Source organism: Mesoplodon bidens, assembly GCF_964165515.1.
Source record: "Mesoplodon bidens genome assembly, chromosome: X".
Classification (NCBI taxonomy): Eukaryota; Metazoa; Chordata; class Mammalia; order Artiodactyla; family Ziphiidae; genus Mesoplodon; species Mesoplodon bidens.
The window spans coordinates 125,207,044-125,230,947 of NC_138163.1; the positions used below are offsets into that span (position 1 = coordinate 125,207,044).

Here is a 23,904-nt window from a genome sequence, read left to right on the forward strand (position 1 = left end):
TGAACAATGTGTGATTTTTTTCTTTTCTCCCATGTTTCTAATTCCTTACTTGTGGTCTTATCTACCTCCTCAAGCTTTACCTTATGGCTCCTGGCACATCTTCTTCCCGCAGATAAAGCCACGGCACTGGCAATTCACAAAAGGCTGCTTCATTAGCCCGCTCATTAGCCACTCAAGGTCTGATTCAGACACCCATCCTATGCCTGTCATCACTGACAATTTACACGCCTCTCCCTCAGAGGCCTTGCTTAGGTTTAATTAAAATAAACCAAGTCTAAAAATTACTTGTTGAAGATAGAGTCTAAGACTTCAGAAGCCAAACCAATACATTGTTTACATTTAAGATTATCTCTCTACAGTTAAATTGTACAAAATCCTTCAATATATTTTCAGGACTTCTAATGATTATGGGTACTACTGTCATTTTTAAAGTCAGATTATGAGCCCAATGACAAATCATACTAGATAATAATACTTTCCTTAATAGTATCAGAAACGGCCCTAAATAAAAGAATGAGGCAAATCTCTATTGCGTCAGTTAGTGACTTACTTTTTCAACATACTCAAACACCAAGTACAATTTCCCCCTCCGACGAAAGGCTTCCTTTAACTCCACAATGTTTTCCTGCTTGAGAGTACGAAGCATTTTAAGCTCTCGTAAAGTCGTTTCCTTGACTTCTTCATTTTCTAGAATGTAAACAATGGTGAATAGAGTAAAATTAAAGCTTTCAAACCACTATTCAAAAAATTCTAAGAACATTGAAAACATACCAATTTCACTTTCCACTTTGAGTACCTCTGCATAAGAAGTCCAAGGATGGAATATTCAATATCACATTTTCTTGTTGAAAGGATCAAGAATAAGAAACTTAAAGAAGAAAAGGCTTACTTGACCAGCATGAACCTAATTTTCTGCTTGTATTTTCTTATACTCCTTACTGCAAAGTACATATGTAAAACAGACTTATAGATATGACATATAAATCCACTGTCATTTTAACTCTAACACTACATACTGAGGAAGAAGGAGTTTAAAAGGGTAAAAAGGAATTAGCCACATCAGTGTGCAGAGGAGCCTTTATGCAACATCTGTAGCAGTTGATGTTTTAAAGTTTGGCCTGAAGCTTTGGCTTAAGAGAGCATTTTATTCCCCAGGCTGCATGTGAGTCACCTCTGTAAGCAGAGGTTATATGCCAGGCATGCACAATGCAGGTCACAGTCAAGTTGCAGGGAACTCTAAGGGTGTCTGATCTTGTCTTTGAAGAGTGGCTGCTGCGTGTTCCTGCTGTCCTCCTTTGGCACGTCCGTCTGTCCATCCCAGGTAGTGTAGCTGTACTGGGATGGAGAACTTAGGCTGAGCCAATACACCCTTCCGTATCATCAACTCCACTCATGATAACCCCCACAGACACAGAAGAAGGACAGAAGTCACATTAACTCTAATGGATCAACTGGCATGGGAGCAGGGAAGGCAATATTTCATGTTAAAGGAGTTTTTATAATAGCTTTAGATTTAGCCAGGAAATTCTGTCATGTTTACATATGTATATACAAGGAAGGATATAGGTTCATAATCCCTTATCTGCATTCCAAAAACCAAAAAAAAAAAAAATCAGTCTAAAAATTGAATACTTTTTCTAACTTTAAGGCAAATCTCTTTAGAGGCAAATCCTGAACTAATACGAGACCACTGACAGTCTTTGTTTATCCTACTTAGCATGAATATTCATATGTTGTGCTGTAGAAATAACACCTGATTACAGGATGCTAAAGTGACATGCCATATTTCCATTCTAAAATCTAAAAGTTATGAATTCTAGAATACATTTGGCCCCAAGGTTTTGGGTAATGGTCAGAATCCTAGCTTTAAAGTCTAAGCTGTGTAACCCTCAAGTTCAGGCATGTCTGGGAAGGTAGAAAATAGTTTGGGGACAGGGACGAGAAAGATGAAGATGCCTTCAAGGAAGAAATGTTTCCTAAGCAAGATACACAAGAGAAAAGAACCTAAATGGGGCCAAAGGGGGAGGGGAGATCCTAAATGCAGTACCAGGAGTACTTCTCAGATTATGGTCGCACCTCGCAGTGCGGGATCTTAGTTCCCAGACCAGGGATTGAACCCGGACCCAGCAGTGAAAGCGCCAAGTCCTAACTACTGGACCACCAGGGAATTCCTCTAACCCCCATTCAAACTGAGTTTAAAGAAAAGAGACTATAACAAAACCATGGGCTTTGCAGTAGCCCCAGAATATCTGTAACAAACAGAAAACAAAGTCAACACTCCTTTGTGAAATGGTTAGACAAGGGAAATATTCTCCCTACTTCAAGAAAACTGTTGGGGAGAATGCTGGAGCACAGATTAGGAAAGGATAGAGATACTGCCTATCAGAAGGCAGGAAGCAGCTGTAGCAAAGGCTGACAGTAGCATAGGCAGTAAACCAGCCCAGCCCACATCAGGGGGGTCAACTGGGAACTGGGTACTCACAGTGCCCATGTCAGAGCATGAAACAGGGGGGCCACCTGGCAGTAGGGGCAATGTGTGTGACATGATTAGGGGACTTCCCAAAGTGGCTGAGAGGCTTGTGGGGAGGATAAATGTCCAGCTGTTCTGCAAATTGGGGCTGGACCAGAGAAGTAGTATTTTGTAACTGTCAGAACTGCTAAAGCCTAGGGAAGCTAAAAGTCTTCAGTCTTATGAAGAAGGTTAAGCTGCTTCTCTGCTGTCCCATCTGAGTTACTCCCAAGGTTAGGGTAATCAAACTAAAATCCACCTGTCTCTAAGATCTGCCACACAGATCTCAATATGAAGCAAATAAAATTACTTCTAATAAGGAAGTAATTCAGCAAGAGACAACTATGCCACTCATGAACTGATCCTTGTCTGCATTTCCATCCCCATCTCATGCCCTTCTCTCCCTCCCTCACGTTAGTCTTTTGGTTCCCAAAATAGCCCCAAACTTTATTTTTCAACCTTAGGGCCTTTGAGCTTGTTCCCTCTGCCGAGAACTCTCATTATACTACCAGACTCTTTACAGGGCTGGCTCCTTCAGGCTGCAGTTTAGATGTCACTTGATCACTAAACCAAAGCAAGCCTCCATCCCCATGCTAATCCGAGAGCTCTAGGAGGACAGGTTGCTTGCTGTTCATCAACGCACACCCAACCACCTAGGACCGGACCCGGCACAGAGGGGATCGATAAATACTTCCTACACGAATGCCTTCACTGGTGCCATGAGGAAATCCTTGCCCATATGTGGCTAGCTCTTATTCCCTTAAAACATGGGAAGCAGCAATGTGATAGCAAACAATAGGCACTTTGCCCTCTCAGTTTTGAGGACACTGCTTTCAATCTTCTCTCTCCAGAACTTTGAAAGGGCAGCTTTTCAGACAGTTAAGACAAACTGAATTTATTTTCCCCTATTCACCTCTGCCCCGGTAGTCTTCTACAATATGTGATTATAAAAAATGGAGGCTCCAGAAAACCGATTGCACCGAGTCAAGAACACATATATATTTGGTCATTAGAACATCCCTAAGCTATGCTGGAGCTGGTTACAAATAAATGGTGCAACAAAGTCAAAGGTAAATAAAGTTGGAATACCTTTTCTAATCAAAAGCTTGGCGACTTCTTGGCACTGAAAAAAGAGAGCTTTGTATCATTAGCAACTTGTGGCAGTTTCACCTTGCTAACAGATAAAGCCGAATGGCCAAAGCAGAATGGCTATCGTAGAAGGAACGTTGGAGTAGGATCTGGGAGACCTAGATTTTGGACCCTTTTAACCAGCAAACACTGTAACTTGTGACTTTGGGCAAGCCATTTAACTTTTCGTTCATAAAATGATTAAATGGGCACTCCTCTGCATCCACACATGTACCGTAAAAAGTCCCATGGCCTTTTCCAAATCTAATAATCCATGATTTCTCTTCATTAAAATCTCATTGATTATGAGCCTAAACCTCATTGAATTTTGGTACTTTGTTATATATATTTATATCATTTGAATCTATACTGACTTTGCTAAACAATGGCTAGAGAGAAAAGGGAAACGAGTCTTCAAAAAGCTCACAAAATCACTTAGCATGCAGAGCCAAAACCACCTCATGTGAGCAGCTCATCTTGTTTAGGAAATGAAGGCTCCTCTAATTTGTGTCAGTCATAGTTATTAAAAGTTGAGGTAAGCACTTTGGCACTAAGATTGCAATGAATGGGAACAGGTAGAAAGTGGAGTTATTAATTCCCTAAGTGCAAGCAAAATGTACACTCTTCATTATTTGGAAATCCTATCATTTTGTTCCTCTGAGTACTTTTAAGGTTCCTGGCCTACCCCCTGTACTTTATAATGAAAATTGTGGCACTAAATGATCAGATGATCGGGAAAAGGAATGAACATTCCACTTACAAATGCTTCTCTCCTCAGAGGTTCAGAAAGTAGCAAAGCTGCTGAGTGAGCCAGTTTTTTAAAGGTGGAAGCACAGCCCACTAAAGGGGGCACAAACACCCCTGTCTTTCAGTTGAAATAATCTCATGGCTTTTTATTTAGGCTAGGCTCCTCCAGTTCACAAATAAAGAAACCAAGTCTAGAAAGAATAACTTTCTCAGGGTAAGTGAAGGGAATGTCACACCGAGTAGAACACAGGGATGGAGGCGCCTTGGTGTAAGGCAGTGAGTGTGCTTTGGAGAGTGAGTCGGAACACCCAAGTCGGAACACCCAAGTCTAGACTCTGCTTCTGCTTAACTATGTGGCAAAGCAGCATGGTGTGGGCGGAAGAAAAACTCAATGAAGATCCTGGGGTCTGTGTCTTAGTCTCAGTTCATCACATACTAGCTGTGGTTCCTCAGCTGTAAACTAGAGTTAGGGTTCTACTAGATGATGCTGAAGGTTCCACCATGTGATTCCTGCTTATGTGCATGCTGATGGACCTGGTCATCAATTACCATGGAGGGTGTTTAGCTTAGTACAGGCAGCAATTATGACAAAGTTATATAAATTCTATTGAGTGATGACTAAATGGTATGGTAGAAAAAGAACATTAAGATAAAAAAAAAAACAACTAACCTATTTCTAAGCTTGCCAGTAAGGCTGCAAGCTAATACACCTAAAAAGCAAGAAGGGAGATTCAAAGTAAAAGAAAACAAGTTTTAAGAATAAAGATCACAGGAGCAAAAGAAATGCAAAGATAAGTAAGTGACGAAAAGAAAAAAATCTACAGATGAGCAGAAACGCTTCTGTAAAACTATTTTTAAAGAACTGTGGGCTTAGAAAAGAAATCCAGAAATAACTATAACCTACTTTATGAAATCACAGACCTGACATTTTTGTATAGCCAAAGAGGCCTCCCATAATGGACCTTTAAACAGGTACAATGTGGGGAAAAGTCAAGCCATCCTTGCACAAAATCATAAAGGTGCCATTTTTGAGTCTGGTTGCCCTGACTGAAGAAGGAACATCAACAGGAGGGCAAGTAACATGGCCAGGGGGTTTTGAATGGTGGTGCTGCTGCCATGTATACCAAAAATGATGAGAAAACTTAAATCTTCAGAGATGAAGGCCAGGTGAAGCACAATGGAAATGTATTCAACCATGAAAGGTGCAAAATGTTCACCAAATCTTAGGAGAATCCCTGAAGTTTGAAAGAGATCCATTTTGGTCATTAAAAAGAAGTGTGGTGAAATCATGACTAGCCAGAATGCTCAAGCTTAGTTAATTGATTTCTCTATTTAACCAAGGTTTGGAAAGTTTGTCTCAAAGTCTCTCTTACAGAGAAATCCGGTTCTTGAATTTAAAGATTATGAACCCTTGTCTTCTACAAATATACAAAATAAGAGACCAGAGTTCCCCTGATCCCGAGATCAGGATAGAGCTTTCTAGTGTCCGGGTAAAAATTAGGATGAAATAAACTGGAGCAAAGAACAGATGATCAATTAAACATTTTCTCATGATTAAGAACAAAGATGTCCATTCCAAGGTAAAATATTTATCTATAGAAACATAAGCAGCAGCAGGATATGAAATGCAAGCAATTTTATTTGATATAAAAGCAAAGACACAACCTAAATTCCATGTTAACCATGGATTACAACACAGCTCCCTGAGAGTCAGCCTCCTTGCCATGTACGGAGGCCCAGTGACAAGTGGGGAGGATCCCTCCTCACCCCATCACCTATACATTCAGGAAGGACTGAAAAGTTCATATAAACAGAAGGTGTTATCACATCAGAAGATCCAAATGTTTGTCAAATATAAATTTTAGACCACAGGACTTCTTCAATTAAAGGTTAAACAGTGTTTTTATTCTTGCTGGTCCAAAGCTATCTAATCTATATCAGTGCTCTTGGATTATTTAAAAAATTGAGGACGGTAGACACTGGCACATGCGTGTACATGAAAATGATGATCCAATAGTGACAGAAGATTATCATCTGAACATCAAATCTCATTGTACAAGATTGGAATTATAGGAAAGGTAGGAGGATTAGGCTAAATTTATTATTATACATAGTCTGAAAAGTACCTTTTAACTAAATAATCTCTAGTATCTTTTTGGTCTGTAGTCATTTTTCTCTTCTCAGAAAAATCCAAATATGTACTGAGCAGAATTAATTCTATGGAGACTTCTGGTCAGTTAGGTATTTACTAGTTAATGCTTCTCTGTGGGAATTTACATTAATAGACAAATTTATAATACTATCATTCAGGATATCATTCAGAATTCGTTATCTGAGACTCCACATTTGTGATGATGTATAAAGAAGCAAAAGTCATCGAAACAAGAAAATATTAACAAATGAAGTGATCTCAAATAAAAGTGTCATCACTCAAACATTCCTTCCTTTTAACAGGTGTTGATTCCCACCAGTGTGTCAAAGTCTTTCAGGGAAAATCATAGGCACAGACACTGATAAATGATCTGATGGTGTTATATCAGCTAACAACTGGAGAATAAAAAATGAACAAGGATGAAGACAAAAAAAACAGGAACATACAAAAACCAAGAGAAGAGTGAAAAAGCCTTTTGTATATTTTTAATGACCTTCTTTTTATTGTGAAAGTCATTCACGACCTAGCCTACAATTTTACTGTAAAAATTGCCCCACCCTGCCAAAAGATAACAATTTATTCTTTTTTCTAAGAAACAGGACATAGTTGCTATTATAATCTAAATTGTGTTAACTATAAGATAAACTTTTTATAATTTTAGTTTCATTTTTTCAACTTAAACTCCCGATCTAACTTTTTATTTACTATGAAATTTTGGTTTCCATTTTATTTTATTTTTATTTATTTATTTATTTTGCGGTACGCGGGCCTCTCACTGTTGTGGTCTCTCCAGTTGCGGAGCACAGGCTCCGGACGCGCAGGCTCAGCCGCTCCACAGCATGTGGGATCTTCCTGGACCGGGGCACGAACCCGTGTCCCCTGCATCAGCAGGCGGACTCTCAACCACTGCGCCACCAGGGAAGCCCCTGGTTTCCATTTTAAATAGTAATCAACTGTCCTGGGATAATAAGGGCTTCTTGAACTGAAGAGTGGTCTACCTTAAAATGTTGTTTAAAAGATGTTTCATGCAAATTTGTGCATACATATGAATTTAACAAGAAAACAGGACATTATCATAATCTTTGAAAGCTAACAGGAGGTAATATATACTCATAAAATATTCCTTGATATAATCAGCATAAGAATACTTGATTAGCTTGAACGTGGGTCAGACCAATTTCAGATCCTATTTCAGTTTAACAATGCTTTCACAGGATTATTTCATTACCTTCACGAAGATTTTTAAACATTGGATTTGGAAAAGTCACTACCAAAATATCAAAAGAATATATTCGGAGTAACTAATAAAAGAAATTCATGAGAGCTATATGACAATAAGGGCAATATTATCATGAAACTGTATTTCTTATTATAATTAGCCTGACTAAAATTTAAGATGATAAACTGATACAGAACTAAGTGGTTTACACAGGGGTTGAATGGACATCCTCACCTATACTAGACTATCTATGTACACTTCACACTCCAAAAGGGTGTTTACCACACATTTTCCCTTACTTTCCACTAAGCATGATACTAATCTGACGAGAGGAAAAGGGTAAAGACAGAAAAGATTGTGTGAGATCTCCCAGGGAGAACTGGAAACAATAGGAAAGTGTGCCTAGAATAGGCTTAGAACTAGAAAGTTATGAATAATTGGATATGTTTTTAGATTCTATTGCTGAAATATTTAGGAAGTGTCCCTCTAGAAGTATGTATGGGCGCGCTTACAAAGCTGTCCATCTGCAAAGTGGGTGGGTGATGCGGCTGCATGCCTGTGAGGTATGGCAACTGATAATGGCCCAGCAGAGATGAGGGCAGAGTGGATTCATGTTCTGTCAGCTCAGTGAAATCAAAACTGATCAAATGTTTCCTATAATGTTTAGACTATCCATACACCCCTGGGATGCCACAGCTAGAAACAAACTCTTTCACCTCAAAATTATACAAAGTCATTCAGCCACTGACTGCTTTCTACTCCATTTTACTGCTTTTATTTACAGGTCTTAATTCTGTTAATAGGTCAGAAGCTTCTTGAAAGTATCTGGACCTGATTTACCTTCACTGTTCTTATAGCACCTGGCTCAGTGCTCAATGAATTTCTTTTTCTTTTCTTTTCTTTTTTTTTTTGGCCGTGCCACACGGCATGTGGGATCTTAGTTCCCCTGATCAGGGATCGAACCCGAGCCCCCTGCAGTGGAAGTGTGGAGTCTTAATTGCTGGACAGCCAGGGAAGTCCCCAGTGCTCAATGAATTTTAACAGATACACTACTGATTGCCAATCTGAAGGTACTGTAATTCAGGGACTAATATATTGTTTAATTGAAGCTAAGAATTGGTATTCATAGGATAGAGGTTATGAAGAATTGGGTATTTAGTTTTCTTAAAAACAGCAATGACATACATGGCCTAGATTGCACTGCTTTTCAAAAATTTGATGACAATTATTATTTTTGGTGGTAGCTGATGGTTGACAATGTGCCTTACAAGATGAATGCACAGCCAGAAGTCTTTATATACAGGCAAAGGTCATGCTTTGATCTACTGTTGCAACCACTCTTTTTAGTAGATCACCATTTGTCTCCTGGCCACCTGCGGTTAGCCCAAAGCCACTGCTCAAAGAGCTTATTTCCAATGGTCTCCTAGGGGGTTGGCCTGGGGCTATTGATTCCCACTAGACTATGGGTGCATGATTGGAAGCAGGGCTTTTTTGGTTGTTTTTAAAGAACAAGCTAAAGTATTTTTTTGTTGCCTTCTCCTTAAGGCTGCCAAGCCAATGCTAAAATTCCTGGCTGATGTGCTTGTGCTCCACATAACCAGCACATCAAAGCTGGGTTACATCAAATACTACTGCATCTACCCCAGGAGTTGTTAGCGAGGCCCTTTTGTTATTTAATGTTTGCTAAGTCTCTAAGGTAGGCGTGATGAAACTTCACAAATACAGAGGCTGGTGTCTTACATCACAGTCACTGTGTGCTGATGACGGTAGGCTATGAATGCCTATTGTCACACTTCCAATTAAATATGAAGGTTGATGCTATGGTGGGGCCTCTTACTCCTGCAGCACTTGTTTTCAAATGGCAGGTTGTGACTCATTAGTGGTGACATCAAAGTATTTCATGCCCAAATAGGCGCTTATATGAATTTATATGAGCAAGAAAAAACAGAAAATGGAGAACCTCACATTAGTAAAATAAGTAATTTTGTGAAACTTTTGCTTCAGTTATATATATGACATTATGTATGAGGATACTGTGTAGGAGGTAAAAAATACTTCTGCTGTGGGATCTCTGTCAAAAAAAAAATTGAAAAAATGCTGCCTAGAGCTTCTTAAAGGCCATCCATGTGTGTCTTTGTGGTCAGTTTTTCTACTTGGCTGTATTTGGATGGCCAAGAGTCTGGATTTAAAACCTAATGGCCTAATGAAATGCTTTATTTATTTTTTCTTTTGTACATTACTTTTTTTTTGGTGCATTATTTTTTTTTGTTGTTAATCCTTTATTTTAAACTTTCTTGCCCAGGATAGGGTAGTTTTAATACTCCATTTGAAATGGTCTGGATGTGTGACCAAAGCCTCCAAGTATGGTATTTCTTCTTGAAAAGCTTTTATTTTCCCAATGAGTTATCCTAAATATAAAACCATTCCCTCTGTACTGTTTACATACCACTTATCTTTATCTTTCTAGCTAACTAGGAAGCAGAGATCGCAGTAACCAATATTGAAGCCTTTAACATAGCACTTGCTACTTGTGTGAACCCAGGAAGTATTTACTTCAAGTAAGTTTTATCATTTTAAACTGTTAGTATTTAGAAACAGTGTAAATAGCATGTCTTCTATCCAGCATTTGAAGCAAGATTTCCAGTGTTGACTGTCCCTTAAAACACAAGATGAATTTTCTGGTATCATGAGATTTGAAAAGATTCACACGGGAGGAACTAAATGTTTCAAAGCAAAGCATGATGATAATTAAGATATATTTACTGAGATTGAGACTGTAAAATCTGAGGAACACAGTCTAATCAGCTAGATTTCATCTCTTCCATATTCTATTCACAAAAACTAAATATAAAAAGAAAAAGTATATATATATATACCTTCACTGTCCTTGAATTTCTTGATTGCCACAATTTCATGCGTTTCCTGCAAAGGAAAAGAGGCAGAAGAAAAGTCATTCTCCAGTGTTTTTCAAACAGGGAATCCCAACTGTCTGGGGGTACATTCTGAAACAGAGTAGCAAGAACCCAGAGAATAAAAAATAAATCCTCCTCCTCCCCAGTCCCTCATTTCTCAGTTCCAAAATTCTCTTTCTTACTACCCTGCAGGCATTGTCAGGGAAGAAAAAGGAGAAGGGGGAGGGGCTGGGGGACGAAGAGCAGATTTGGCAATAAAATATGGATGAACCAGCAGTGTCAATGTCTTGAGACTACGCAAAAGTGCCAGGATGGCTGACAATAGACTGGCATCTATACTGCCCTCTGAAACCCAGGGACACATTTAATTGGGTTTCTAAGACCAGAGAAAAGGCTTCTATAATACTTGGTAGTTGCTGGTAGCAGAATACCTCTTCCAAGTCTCCTCCCTTCACTTACCTCTTCCTAACAAACCTATCTAGTTGTTCACCAGCTCTTCCCCATTGATAGCCATTTCATATCCAAAGTGGGATAAACATTTGCCACCAAATACCAATCACCAACTTTCCCCTGCCTTTATTTAGCTCTCCTGAACTAGCAGAAGTAGTTGGTGAGAAGAACCCTATTTTAAACTGAAAACATCACAAATCCTTTTTTTTGGTCTTTTGTGGCTGGAAGACAAGAAAATAAAGGCTGGGAAGGAACTGAAAACGCTAAAGATTAAGTATAACTAGGCTAAATAATTCATGTAAGATATTCTAGTCTATGAAAGGAATAAAAAAGCTTTTGGTAAAATAATATATAGATTCTTCAAAGCCAACATGTCATATAAAAAGGTCTTCTGAATGATTCAGGCCTGTTCTTTTTTACTCTAAGTGGGTATACTTTCAGATCTGTAAGAGCAAATCTTTTATGAAACTTTGTCCCTGCATCAAAACAAAGACTTGAAAAACAGACACAATACGAGGCAATAACCAACAGGGTACAAAATCATTAACTTATTAAAAAATATGCTTTTCTCCTAGATTCCTTACAAAAGCAAAGAGAATCAAATAAGTAGGGGGGAAAAAAAGAAACTTTAAAAAAGCTACCATTTCAGTCATTATGCTGAAAGACAAACTGAATCGTAACTATATCTGTAAATCAAACCCTGTTTCTCACCTGCCCGTTGAAAAAAGAAGAAAATACCAGCTTTCATATTTGTGTTACAGGGGAAAAATTATCTGAAAGTGCTATAGGCTATTGAGGAAAAAGATTCTTATTAAGGTCATTATGTTTTTGTTTTTAAGGGAGGAATAGAATTGTAGAGTACAGAGAGCTTTGGGGATACAATTTATTTCTACATCAGCAGACCTTCTGACTTAAACTCAGCCACCCAGGTACTTTCTGATATTGTAACTGTTTCATTATTGAGAAGGAATAACTGCAAAGTCAAAGTGATGTGGAGGATGATCATCTAGAATATTAGTATAGGTAGTACCAGGTAACTCTGCTAGGTATGCTACTCTCTCTTAATACACTGACACTGTTTTCTTACCCTGCTCCTTTTCAAATGGCTCTAGCTAGCAACCTACCTGTGGCCTAAGAGAAAGTACAAAGCCCTATCAAGAAACTGCTCACAGAACAAAGAAAGGGGCAACAGGATTGCATCCAGGAAGAGAGGAGGACTGCCCACATTTCAACTGAGTGTTGTTCCAGGTACCATTTCATCCTATATTGCACATTTTTTAAATGGCATACTAAGTGTTAAAACTTTGCCTGATTTTATAAAAGGTCTTGCTTAGGTCAAAACTGTCCACTGATATGACTACCTATTTAAATTTATGACTACCATCTTGAAGAAAGAAATTCATCACATTTTTTTCTCCTGGCATCTCATAAATAGAATTTACAGTATAAAACAGTTGCCCGAAGGGGGGTCAAATAAGATGAAATGTTTATTCTTTTATTTATCCTTTCACCGATACCATGAAAATCCTCTTTCTCCTCAACACTCACACACAGACACATACACACTCAATATGGTTTATACATTTACTTATACAACAAAGCCAAACAGACGGAAGTTTTCTACATAAAATCCAATGTTTGGTGGAAAACACATGCAATCGAGGGCAGAAGACGCTGGAAAAAATTTAACATTTTACTTTTATTCAAACTACTTATAAAAATAATACAAACTCATATAAAAGAACATAAAGGGGTATAAGAGTATAAAAGGAGCATAAAAAGAAATAAAAAAATATATAACCCTTCCTAATAACATTTTGGTATATTTTCTTCCAGTAAATTTTTCTCAAATTGGAAGAATTTGAGAACACATATATTGTGTTGTGTGTTGCTTTTATTTCACTTGATATTGTATAAGGAACATTTGACCTGTCATTAAATAATTTTTAAAACCACCATTTTTAATGGATAGTTATTTAACCAGTCTATCAATGAACATACTTCAACATCTGCATCTTCATTTCCATAAAGTAAATTCTGTAACTGATATAACTGGGTTAAAGGGTATGAACGGTAAAGGCTCCTAATACTGCCAAACTGATATCCAAAAATATATCACTTTACAGTTCCCTTCAGCAGCATGAGAACCCACGCTACAACCATAGCCAACACTAAATACAATCATTAAAAAAATCTTTAGACACCAATGAGATCAAAGGTTTGCTTCTATGAACTGGTAAGTGAAATAAGGTGTACTAAGCTTAATGTTTTTCTTACTGATTCATGAATGTGAATTTGTTGACAAATTTTGTTACAAATATTTTCCCCAGATTGTTGTGGACATGGAATTATTTGGGTGTTGTTGTTATTGTTGCTGAACACAGTTTATTATTATATAGTCAAATTTATTGATACATGCCTTTGTTATTAGGTGCACAACTTTTGTGCTCAAACTCCTTACTTAGCTTGTATATGATTAATATTCATCCACATTTATCTGTCTCGATATCTCAATGATTTAATCTTGTTCCTTAAGTCTTTATTCACTTGTAATTTATTTTAATATGCTATATGGTGAGGGAATCTAAATTTAAATTTCTAAAAACTGAACCAATTTTCCCAATACCTTTTACCATGGATTTTTAGTTCTGTTGCATCTTAGCATCCTTATATATATATACTCTAGATTTTCTTTCAGAGCTTTTTAATCTAGTCTATACTATTGACCTGTTGATTCTTATGCCAGAACCAGTTTAAATTACTGTGACCTTAAACTGTTTTAAATTACTCTGGGGTTACTGACCCTGATACTTCTTATATCATTTTGTTAAATGAATTTATTATTGAGAATAGGTTTTGGCTGCTATATTTAATTTGTAATTATACACACATGAGCTATTATATTTAGTCTCTCTTTCTTTTTTTTTTTTTTTTTTTGTTATCCTCTTGCTATATTTGACCTCATTTTTTGGGGCCACATTTTGCAGCATGTTGGATCTTATTTCCCTGGCTAGGGATGGAACCTGTGCCCCCTGCAATGGAAGTGTGGAGTCTTAACCACTGCACTGCCAGGGAAGTCACCTACATTTGACCTTTTTGTTAATGTATAATGTCCTTGTCTCTTGTAACCTTTTAAAAAAAAATTAAAGTCTATTTTGTCTGATAATATATAATATAATCACTTGTTCTCTTTTGGTTACTATTTCTGTGGAATATCTCTTTCCATTCTCCCACTTCAACCTTTTTGTCTCTTTGGATCTAAAGTGAGTCTTTCATAGACAGCATATAGTTGGATCATGTTCATTTTTATTTTTATTATTTTTAAAATTTTTATTGAAGTATAGTCGACTTACAGTGTTGGATCAATTTCTGCTGTACAGCAAAGTGATTCAGTTTTACATATATATGCTTTTTCATATTCTTTTCCATTATGGTTTATCACAGGATATTGAATATAGTTCCCTGTACTATACGGTAGGACCTTGTTGTTTATCCACCCTATGTATAATAGTTTGCATATGTTAATCCCAAATTCCTAATCCTTCCTTTCCCTACCCCTCTCCCCCTTGGTAACCACATGCCTGTTCTCTATATCTCTGAGTCTGGATCATTTGAAAAAAATTTTTTATTGAAATATAGTTGATTTACACTGCTGTGTTAGTTACAGGTGTATAGTCTCTATTTCTTTACATATTTCCTATGGTGGTTTTTCACATATTTGAGTGTTCAATTTGCATTAAGTTTTTGCTCAGCCACTATTTATCTTTGGACGGCTTTCTGAGTAAGTATCCTATTTTCCAGGTCTTTACATATATCTGAAAGTTCTCACATGTGAATGGCAACTTGGAAGGCACAAAATTCTCAGGAAGAAACCCTTATGTTCTCCACCATCCTCAGGGTCACTGTAAGGTTGTGTGTCCTGCAAAGCCCTGGAAAGTGCCATTCACATCATAGATGTCTCAGGTTTGTATGTTTATTAAAGCAACTTTCCAGTAGTTAGGAGTAAAGTGTCTTGTCGTAACAAAATCCGCACACTAAGATACTTTTCCAAGAAGAAGAAAATGAAGGGAATTCCCTGGCAGTCCAAGTTAGGACTCCGCGCTTTCACTGCTGAGGGCCCAGGTTCAGTCGCTGGTCAGGGAACTAAGATCCCACAAGCCACGTGGCTTGGCCAAACAAAAAAGAAAAAGAAAAGAAAATGAAAGATCTTAAAAGAATTGCCATTTTCTAATCCACATAAGGCTCCAAATGGGCTAGCGATGCCCTGATGGTCTTCCGGTATTTGTGTTGTAGAAAAGAACTCTGAGGTCAGTTTGGTTTTTGTTCGGATGTAGATAACTTCTTTTTTTCTGCCTCGATGCTGTTATGCTGTTAGGGCTTTTCCTTTTCCTTGGAATGGAAATTTTAAATTATCAGAATATATCTAGGGGTTTTCTTCTAGCAACCTTAAATGTTGTTTCTACTCCTATTTTTTAAATACTTTCCACTAGAAATCTTGTAACTTTTAGGTTGAACTTTTCACAATTGCTTTATATGTTTTGTTTACTACTGCATCACAAATGCCTAGAATGGCAGGCGCATAGTAGGTGTTCAATAAATGTTCTTTTACTTCTTTCATTTTAGGTTTCTTCATCTTCTTTCCTTATCTCAGCCGACTTCTGCAATTTTTGCCTTGTTTCAGCTTGTTATCACTACAGAGGTCATATCCTCCTGGCTTTCCTTCAGGAGACAACTTCATCTGCTTGTTACAAAAAAAATTCTTTTAGAACTATGTGTTGCTCTTAAATCTTCAGAGCAGTGAAAGAAATGGGTAGCCATGTCTTTTCATAAGCCGCATCCTGACTCCCATTTTTAACTCATCCTCACTAAGATAAGAAGAGATCCACCACGCTTGGTGTCTGGCAGCAAAACAGGTAGTTGGGTTTTTTAGCAACCTCAATTTCAAAGGCAGATTGATGCACCAGAGCCCAATTTCAAAACCTGGATCCTTAGCAAACATCTTTCCAGTTGGGTTGGCTGGTCTGAGGCTGGGCCGCATGTGGGCATCGGTCCAGGTCTTTTCCTATTCCCTTTGGACAGTTTTCCCTATTCTGGTTCAGAAAGTAGAACAGGTAGCATGTATTGTTCAATCTATCCCCCTGGACTTTGCCAATGATCTTCAGTGTTCAGTTTCTTAGCTTACAGAACTTTTATGAGTTTTTGGTTTTGCTTTTAAATAAATTCATGCCACCACCCTGAGAAGCTACATGTAATACAGGTGTAGACAAAGAACAAATATATGAAAAATAACTCCAAAGAACTGCGTTTTAAATTCAACTTATTCACAAAAGCACACCATTGCCCCCACAATGTCTGCAAGAGAATGTCACCAGCTGTAGTTAACAAGATAGGTGTAAACTGCTTACTTGTTTAAGCAATGAGTTAGTTAAGAGCTCACATTTTCAATAACAAGCTAAGGATGTAATAAAATATATAAGTAAACACTAATGATAATTCCATGTCTCACCCTTAATTTTGCCTCAAAATAGGAATTATATTACTTTGGAATGCAGAAAGACAGAGGTTCCTGAATCGTACTACTACCTTCATGAGGGAATAAGCTATATCAAGGCATTTAACGTTTCCCAGAATAAATTTCTAAAACTGAAAAAAAAAATTAGAAAGAGAATGAAAACTAAATTTTGTGAAGAGTAACAAACAGAAAAATACCTCTAGGGCTTATATTTCTTTTTTTAATTTATTTTATTTCTTTTTTGAATTCTATTTATTTATTTATTTATTTATTTGCGGTACGCGGACCTCTCACTGTTGTGGCCTCTCCCGTTGCGGAGCACAGGCTCCGGACGCGCAGGCTCAGCGGCCATGGCTCACGGGCCTAGCCGCTCCACGGCATGTGGGATCTTCCCGGACCGGGGCGCGAACTCGTGTCCCCTGCATTGGCAGGCGGACTCTCAACCACTGTGCCACCAGGGAAGCCCTTGAATTTTATTCTATTTATTTTTTTATACAGCAGGTTCTCACGAGTCATCAATTTTATACACATCAGTGTATACGTGTCAATCCCAATCACCCAATTCATCACACCCCCACCCCCCTGCCGCTTTACCCCCTTGGTGTCCATACGTTTGTTCTCTACATCTGTGTCTCAATTTCTGCCCTGCAAACACTGGTTCATCTGTACCATTTTCCTAGGTTCCACATATATGCGTTAATATATGATATTTGTTTTTCTTTTTCTGACTTCACTCTGTATGACAGTCTCTAGATCCATCCACGTCTCAACAAATGACCCAGTTTCGTTCCTTTTTATGGCTGAGTAATATTCCATTGTATATATGTACCACACCTTCTTTATCCATTCATCTGTCGATGGGTATTTAGGTTGCTTCCATGACCTGGTTATTGTAAATAGTGCTGCAATGAACACTGGGGTGCCTGTATCTTTTTGAATTATGGTTTTCTCTGGGTATATGCCCAGTAATGGGATTGCTGGATCATAGGGTAATTCTATTCTTAGTTTTTTAAGGGACCTCCATACTGTTCTCCATAGTGGTTGAGCAGCTTTTCAAGTGCTTCTCGGCCATCTGTATGTCTTCTTTGGAGAAATGTCTATTTAGGTCTTCTGCCCATTTTTTGATTGGGTTGTTTGTTTTTTGAATATTGAGATGCATGAGCTGTTTATATATTTTGGAGATTAATCCTTTGTCCGTTGATTCATTTGCAAATATTTTCTTCCATTCTGAGGGTTGTCTTTTCATCTTGTTTATGGTTTCCTTTGCTGTGCAAAAGCTTTTAAGTTTCATTAGGCCCCACTAGTTTATTTTTGTTTTTATTTCCATTACTCTAGGAGGTGGATCAAAAAAGATCTTGCTGTGCTTTATGTCAAAGAGTGTTCTTCCTATGTTTTCCTCTAAGAGTTTTATAGTGTCTGGTCTTACATTTAGGTCTCGAATCTATTTTGAGTTTATTTTTGCGTATGGTGTCAGGGAGTGTTCTAATTTCATTCTTTTACATGTAGCTGTCCAGTTTTCCCAGCCCACTAATTGAAGAGACTGTCTTTTTTCCATTGTATATCCTTGCCTCCTTTGTCATAGATTAGTTGACCATAAGTGCATGGGTTTATCTCTGGGCTTTCTATCCTGTTCCATTGATCTATATTTCTGCCTTTGTGCCAGTACCATATTGTCTTCATTACTGTAGCTTTGTAGTATAGTCTGAAGTCTGGGAGTCTGATTCCTCCACCTCAGCATTCTTTCCCTTAAGACTGCTTTGGCTATTCAGGGTCTTTTGTGTCTCCATACAAATTTTAAGATTTTTTGTTCTAGTTCTGTAAAAAATGCCATTGGTAATTTGATAGGGATTGCACTTAATCTGTAGATTGCTTTGGGTAGTATAGTCTTTTTCATGATATTGATTCTTCCAATCCAAAAACATGGTATATCTCTCCATCTGTTAGTACCATCTTTAATTTCTTTCATCAGTGTCTTATAGTTTTCTGCATATAGGTCTTTTGTCTGCCTAGGTAGGTTTGTTCCTAGGTATTTTATTCTTTTTGTTGCAATGGTAAATGGGAGTGCTTCATTAATTTCAGTTTCAGACTTTTCATTATTAGCATATAGGAATGCAAGAGATTTCTGTACGTTAATTTTGTAACCTGCAACTTTACCAAATTCATTGATTAGCTCTAGTAGTTTTCTGGTGGCATCTTTAGGATTCTCTATGTATAGTATGTCATCTGCAGACAGTGACAGTTTTACTTCTTCTTTTCCAATTTGTATTCCTTTTATTTCTTTTCCTTCTCTGATTGCCGTGGCTAGGACTTCCAAAACTATGTTGAATAACAGTGGTGAGAGTGGACGTCCTTGTCTTGTTCCTGATCTTAGAGGAAATGCTTTCAGTTTTTCACCATTGAGAATGATGTTTGCTGTGGGTTTGCAGTATATGGCCTTTATTATGTTGAGGCAGGTTCCCTCTATGCCCACTTTCTGGAGAGTTTTTATCATAAATGGGTGTTGAATTTTGTCAAAAGCTTTTTCTGCATCTATTGAGATGATCATATGGTTTTTATTCTTCAATTTGTTAATATGGTGTATCACATTGATTGATTTGCGTATATTGAAGAATCCTTGCATCCCCGGGATAAATCCCACTTGATCATGGTGTATGATCCTTTTAATGTGTTGTTGATTCTGTTTGCTAGTATTTTGTTGAGGATTTTTGCATCTATATTCATCAGTGATATTGGTCTGTAATTTTCTTTTTTTGTAGTATCTTTGTCTGGTTTTGGTATCAGGGTGATGGTGGCCCCATAGAATGAGTTTGGGAGTGTTCCTTCCTCTGCAATTTTTGGGAAGAATTTGGGAAGGATGGGTGTTAGTTCTTCTCTAAATGTTTGATAGATTTCACCTGTGAAGCCACCTGGGCCTGGACTTTTGTTTGTTGGAAGATCTTTAATCACAGTCTCAATTTCATTACTTGTGATTGGTCTGTTCATATTTTCTACTTCTTCCTGGTTCAGTCTTGGAAGGTTATACTTTTTTTAAGAATTTGTCCATTTCTTCCAGGTTGTCCATTTTATTGGCATAGAGTTGCTTGTAGTAGTCTCTTAGGATGCTTTGTATTTCTGTGGTGTCTGTTGTAACTTCTCCTTTTTCATTTCTAATTTTATTGATTTGAGCCCTCTCCCTCTTTTTCTTGATGAGTCTGGCTATCGGTTTATCAATTTTGTTTACCTTCTCAAAGAAACAGCTTTTAGTTTTACTGATCTTTGCTATTGTTTTCTTTGTTTCTATTTCATTTATTTCTGCTCTGATCTTTATATCTTTTCTTCTGCTAACTTTGGGTTTTGTTTGTTCTTCTTTCTCTAGTTCCTTTAGGTGTAAGGTTAGATTGTTTATTTGAGATTTTTTTTGTTTTTTGAGGTAGGCTTGTATAGCTATAAACTTCCTTCTTAGAACTGCTTTTGCCGCATCCCATAGGTTTTGGATTGTCATGTTTCTCTAGGTATTTTTTTTTTTTTTTTTTTTTTTTTTGTGGTACGCGGGCCTCTCACTCTTGTGGTCTCTCCCCTTGCGGAGCACAGGCTCTGGACGCGCAGGCTCAGCGGCCATGGCTCACGGGCCTAGCTGCTCTGCAGCATGTGGGCTCTTCCCAGACCGGGGCACGAACCCGTGTCCCCTGCATCGGCAGACGGACTCTCAACCACTGCGCCACCAGGGAAGCCCTCTCTAGGTATTTTTTGATTTCCTCTTTGATTTCTTCAGTGATCTCTTGGTTCTTTAGTCACGTATTGTTTAGCCTCCATGTGTTTGTGTTTTTTACGTTTTTTTCCCTGTAATTAATTCATTTGTAATCTCATAGCACTGTGGTCAGAAAAGATGCTTGCTATGATTTCAATTTTCTTAAATTTACTGAGGCTTGATTTGTGACCCAAGATGTGATCTATCCTGGAGAATGTTCCATGCACACTTGAGAAGAAAGTTTAATGTGCTGTTTTTGGATGGAATGTCCTATAAATATCAATTAAATCTATCTGGTCTATTGTGTCATTTAAAGCTTCCGTTTCCTTATTTATTTTCACTTTGGATGATCTGTCCGTTGGTGTTAAGTGAGGTGTTAAAGCCCCCCCACTATTATTGTGTTACTGTCCATTTCCTCTTTTATAGCTGTTACCAGTTGCCTTATGTATTGAGGTGCTCCTATGTTGGGTGTGTATATATTTATAATTGTTGTATCTTCTTCTTGGATTGATCCCTTGATCATTATGTAGTGTCCTTCCTTGTAACATTCTTTAAAGTCTATTTTATCTGATATGAGTATTGCTACTCCAGCTTTCTTTTGATGTCCATTTGCATGGAATACTTTTTCCGTCCCCTCACTTTCAGTCTGTATGTGTCCCTAGGTCTGAAGTGGGTCTCTTGTAGACAGCATATATATGGGTCTTGTTTTTGTATCCATTCAGCAAGCCCGTGTCTTTTGGTTGGAGCATTTTATCCATTCACTTTTAAGGTAATTATCAATATGTATGTTCCTATGACCATTTTCTTAATTGTTTTGGGCTTGTTTTTGTAGGTCCTTTTCTTCTCTTGTGTTTCCCACTTAGAAAAGTTCCTTTAGCATCTGTTGTAGAGCTGGTTTGGTGGTGCTGAATTCTCTTAGCTTTTGCTGGTCTGTAAAGCTTTTGATTTCTCCATCGAATCTGAATGAGATCCTTGCCAGGTAGAGTAATCTTGGCTGTAGGTTCTTCTTTTTCATCACTTTAAATATATCATGCCACTCCCTTCTGGCTTGTAGAGTTTCTGCTGAGAAATCAGCTGTTAACCTTATGGGAGTTCCCTTGTATGTTATTTGTCATTTTTCCCTTGCTGCTTTCAATAATTTTTCTTTGTCTTTAATTTTTGTCAAAAAATTACTATGTGTTTTATTATATTTCTTCCAGTATTCTCAAGATCCTCCACCTCATAAAAACCATGCCTCAACCAGTGAACAACCATACTGAACACAGAGACTTGTAACCAAAACTCATTCCTGCTACTGACTGTCTTAAAGTTTCTCAGTCATTGCTTTATTCCCAGAATCAACTGTCGCTTCTTAAGATGTTGGCAAAGCAACCGATTGGTATTAACAATCATAACATTTACTAAGTTATTTTAAATGCAGTTACATAACTTGATTTAATTATGCTTTGGAACAGTGAATTCTCTTAACCAATCATACACTGTTGTAAGGAAGTAGCAGGAGTCATTGTTTTAAATTTTTGCTCTGTAATTTAAAATATCCAACATGCATTATGAAACAGAACAGAAAAAAATACTGATTTTATTTTACTCTGCTATTCATGGATTAAAACATTCCAAAGGTTATGCTCTACAATTCATTTTCTAATTATTCTTTGAGGAAGCCCTTCCTTGGGAGAAATTCTTTATTTTTTCATCTAGATAGCAGGAATACAACTTGACAACTAAAGTATTTTAAAGTATTTCAATCTGCCTTTGGTTTGCAAATATCACACTAAGTGTTTTCAAACAATGACGTGCTCATTCAGCAGAAGCAAAATCCTACAAACATAAATATTATCACCTTACAGACAGATATGGTAACTGAAAAAGTATGCTTTATTTTAGGTTATTATTTTTAAGTACTTTTGTGCCAGGGTCTGTGCTTCCCATGTATTATTTCATTTAATCTTCAAATCAATACTCTGAAGAGAATCATCATCATGTTCATCTTACAGATGAGAATGCACTGAATTTTAAAGTAGTTCCATAATTTGCCCCAAGATCATACAACTAAGAAGTAATAGGGCTAAATTTTTAAACCCAGGAAGGTTGATTCTGGAGGCCATTTCTCAACCATGGCAATGCTATTCACTGTTGCGAGCCATATATGTAAGTTCTATTGTTGAAAAGGATATATTCTGAAACACACACACACACACACACACACACGCTCTCTCTCTCTCTCTCTCTCTCTCTCTCTCTCTCTCACTCCTGGGGAGGGGGAGGCATAATTATTTCTCTTCTGTGTTTTCTCAAAAGTACATGTTAGCACCAACAAAACATTTCAAATAGTTTTCTAATGTCTGTTGTATTTATACAACTAAAAGAATGTGCAAATATTTCATTGTTTCCATCTTTATCTGTATTCCAACTTGTATTTCACAGAATCTTCTCAACTTAGACAAATTGTTTAAGTTATTTTTACATTATGAGAAAAATTATAAAATGGGAGCAAATTCAAGTAAAGGATACATTCCATGGCAGGTAGATACAACGGAGCTAACAGAAATACAAAACATTATCCAGGATACGCAATGATAAAAACCAGACTCTTTCCTAAGGAATCCTTTAAAGATCTTTCCGTGACTTGTATTACTTATTACTTGTAAACTACCATAGTCTGCCAATACTAAAAGTTAGATTAACTCCTACATTTAAGTACTGCAGACTTAATCAGGAAAGATTAATACCCAGGGGAGCATTTCAGTCAGTCAGCTAAGAACTATCTATTGGGCCCCCGCCTTATGTGAGTTTTTTTATGTGACATCCTAGGTTTAACATGAGTGAGTAAATAAAACGTCTCATACATACAGAAGCTTACATCCTGGTGTGTAATACATGATAGTAAGTAAAAATTTATGACAAAAGTTAAAAAGTATGATGAATGTTATATGATATGCTACGGAAGTTTAAAACAGATTGATCATGTTAATATAAAGAAAAAACTGCATAGTCCTTTGAGATTTAAGTTTATAATATGTTGGTTTATTTGCTTCTGATCTCTCTCTTTCTGAAATGTGAAATGTCATAAATATATCTTCGTTCATTCCCATTCCTTCTCTCCCCAGAGGTAACTTTCACTCTGAAGTTGGTATGTACTGTTCCCATGCACATTTTTATTACTACCAATGAATTTACCCATAAGCAAATTTACTACTATTTTGTACATTAAAAATCATATAACTGGCATGTTACTGTACACACCTTTTTGCAACCTTTTTTTTTTTTTAAGTACAACATGGTATATCTGAGATTTAAACATAAATCTAGTCAACTGCGGATAATTGTGGTCCCCAGAGGACATCTGGCCATGTCTGGAGACACTTTTGGTTGTCACTATGGGGTGTGGGGGGTACTTACATCTAGTGGGTAAAGGCTACAGATACTGCTGAACACCCTACAGTGCACAGGACAGTCCCCACCACAAAGAATTACCTGGCCCCAAATGTCAAAAGTGCTGATGTTGAGAAACCCTGCTCTAGATTATTCATTTTAACGGTTTTGTAGTA

The 23,904-nt window shown here is 37.4% G+C and overlaps 1 protein-coding gene across 3 annotated transcripts in view; it reads right to left on the minus strand.

Moving 5' to 3' along the window:
* CDKL5 (cyclin dependent kinase like 5) overlaps nt 1–23,904 on the minus strand; it is a 187,525-nt gene that overhangs the window by 60,699 nt on the left and 102,922 nt on the right. For all 3 annotated transcript variants that reach the window (XM_081222836.1, XM_081222834.1, XM_081222835.1), the window contains 2 exons: nt 10,632–10,677; nt 551–687 (listed from right to left, as the gene is read on the minus strand). In XM_081222836.1, coding sequence (XP_081078962.1) covers nt 551–687; nt 10,632–10,677 — 183 coding nt within the window. The remainder of the gene's footprint in view (nt 1–550; nt 688–10,631; nt 10,678–23,904) is intronic.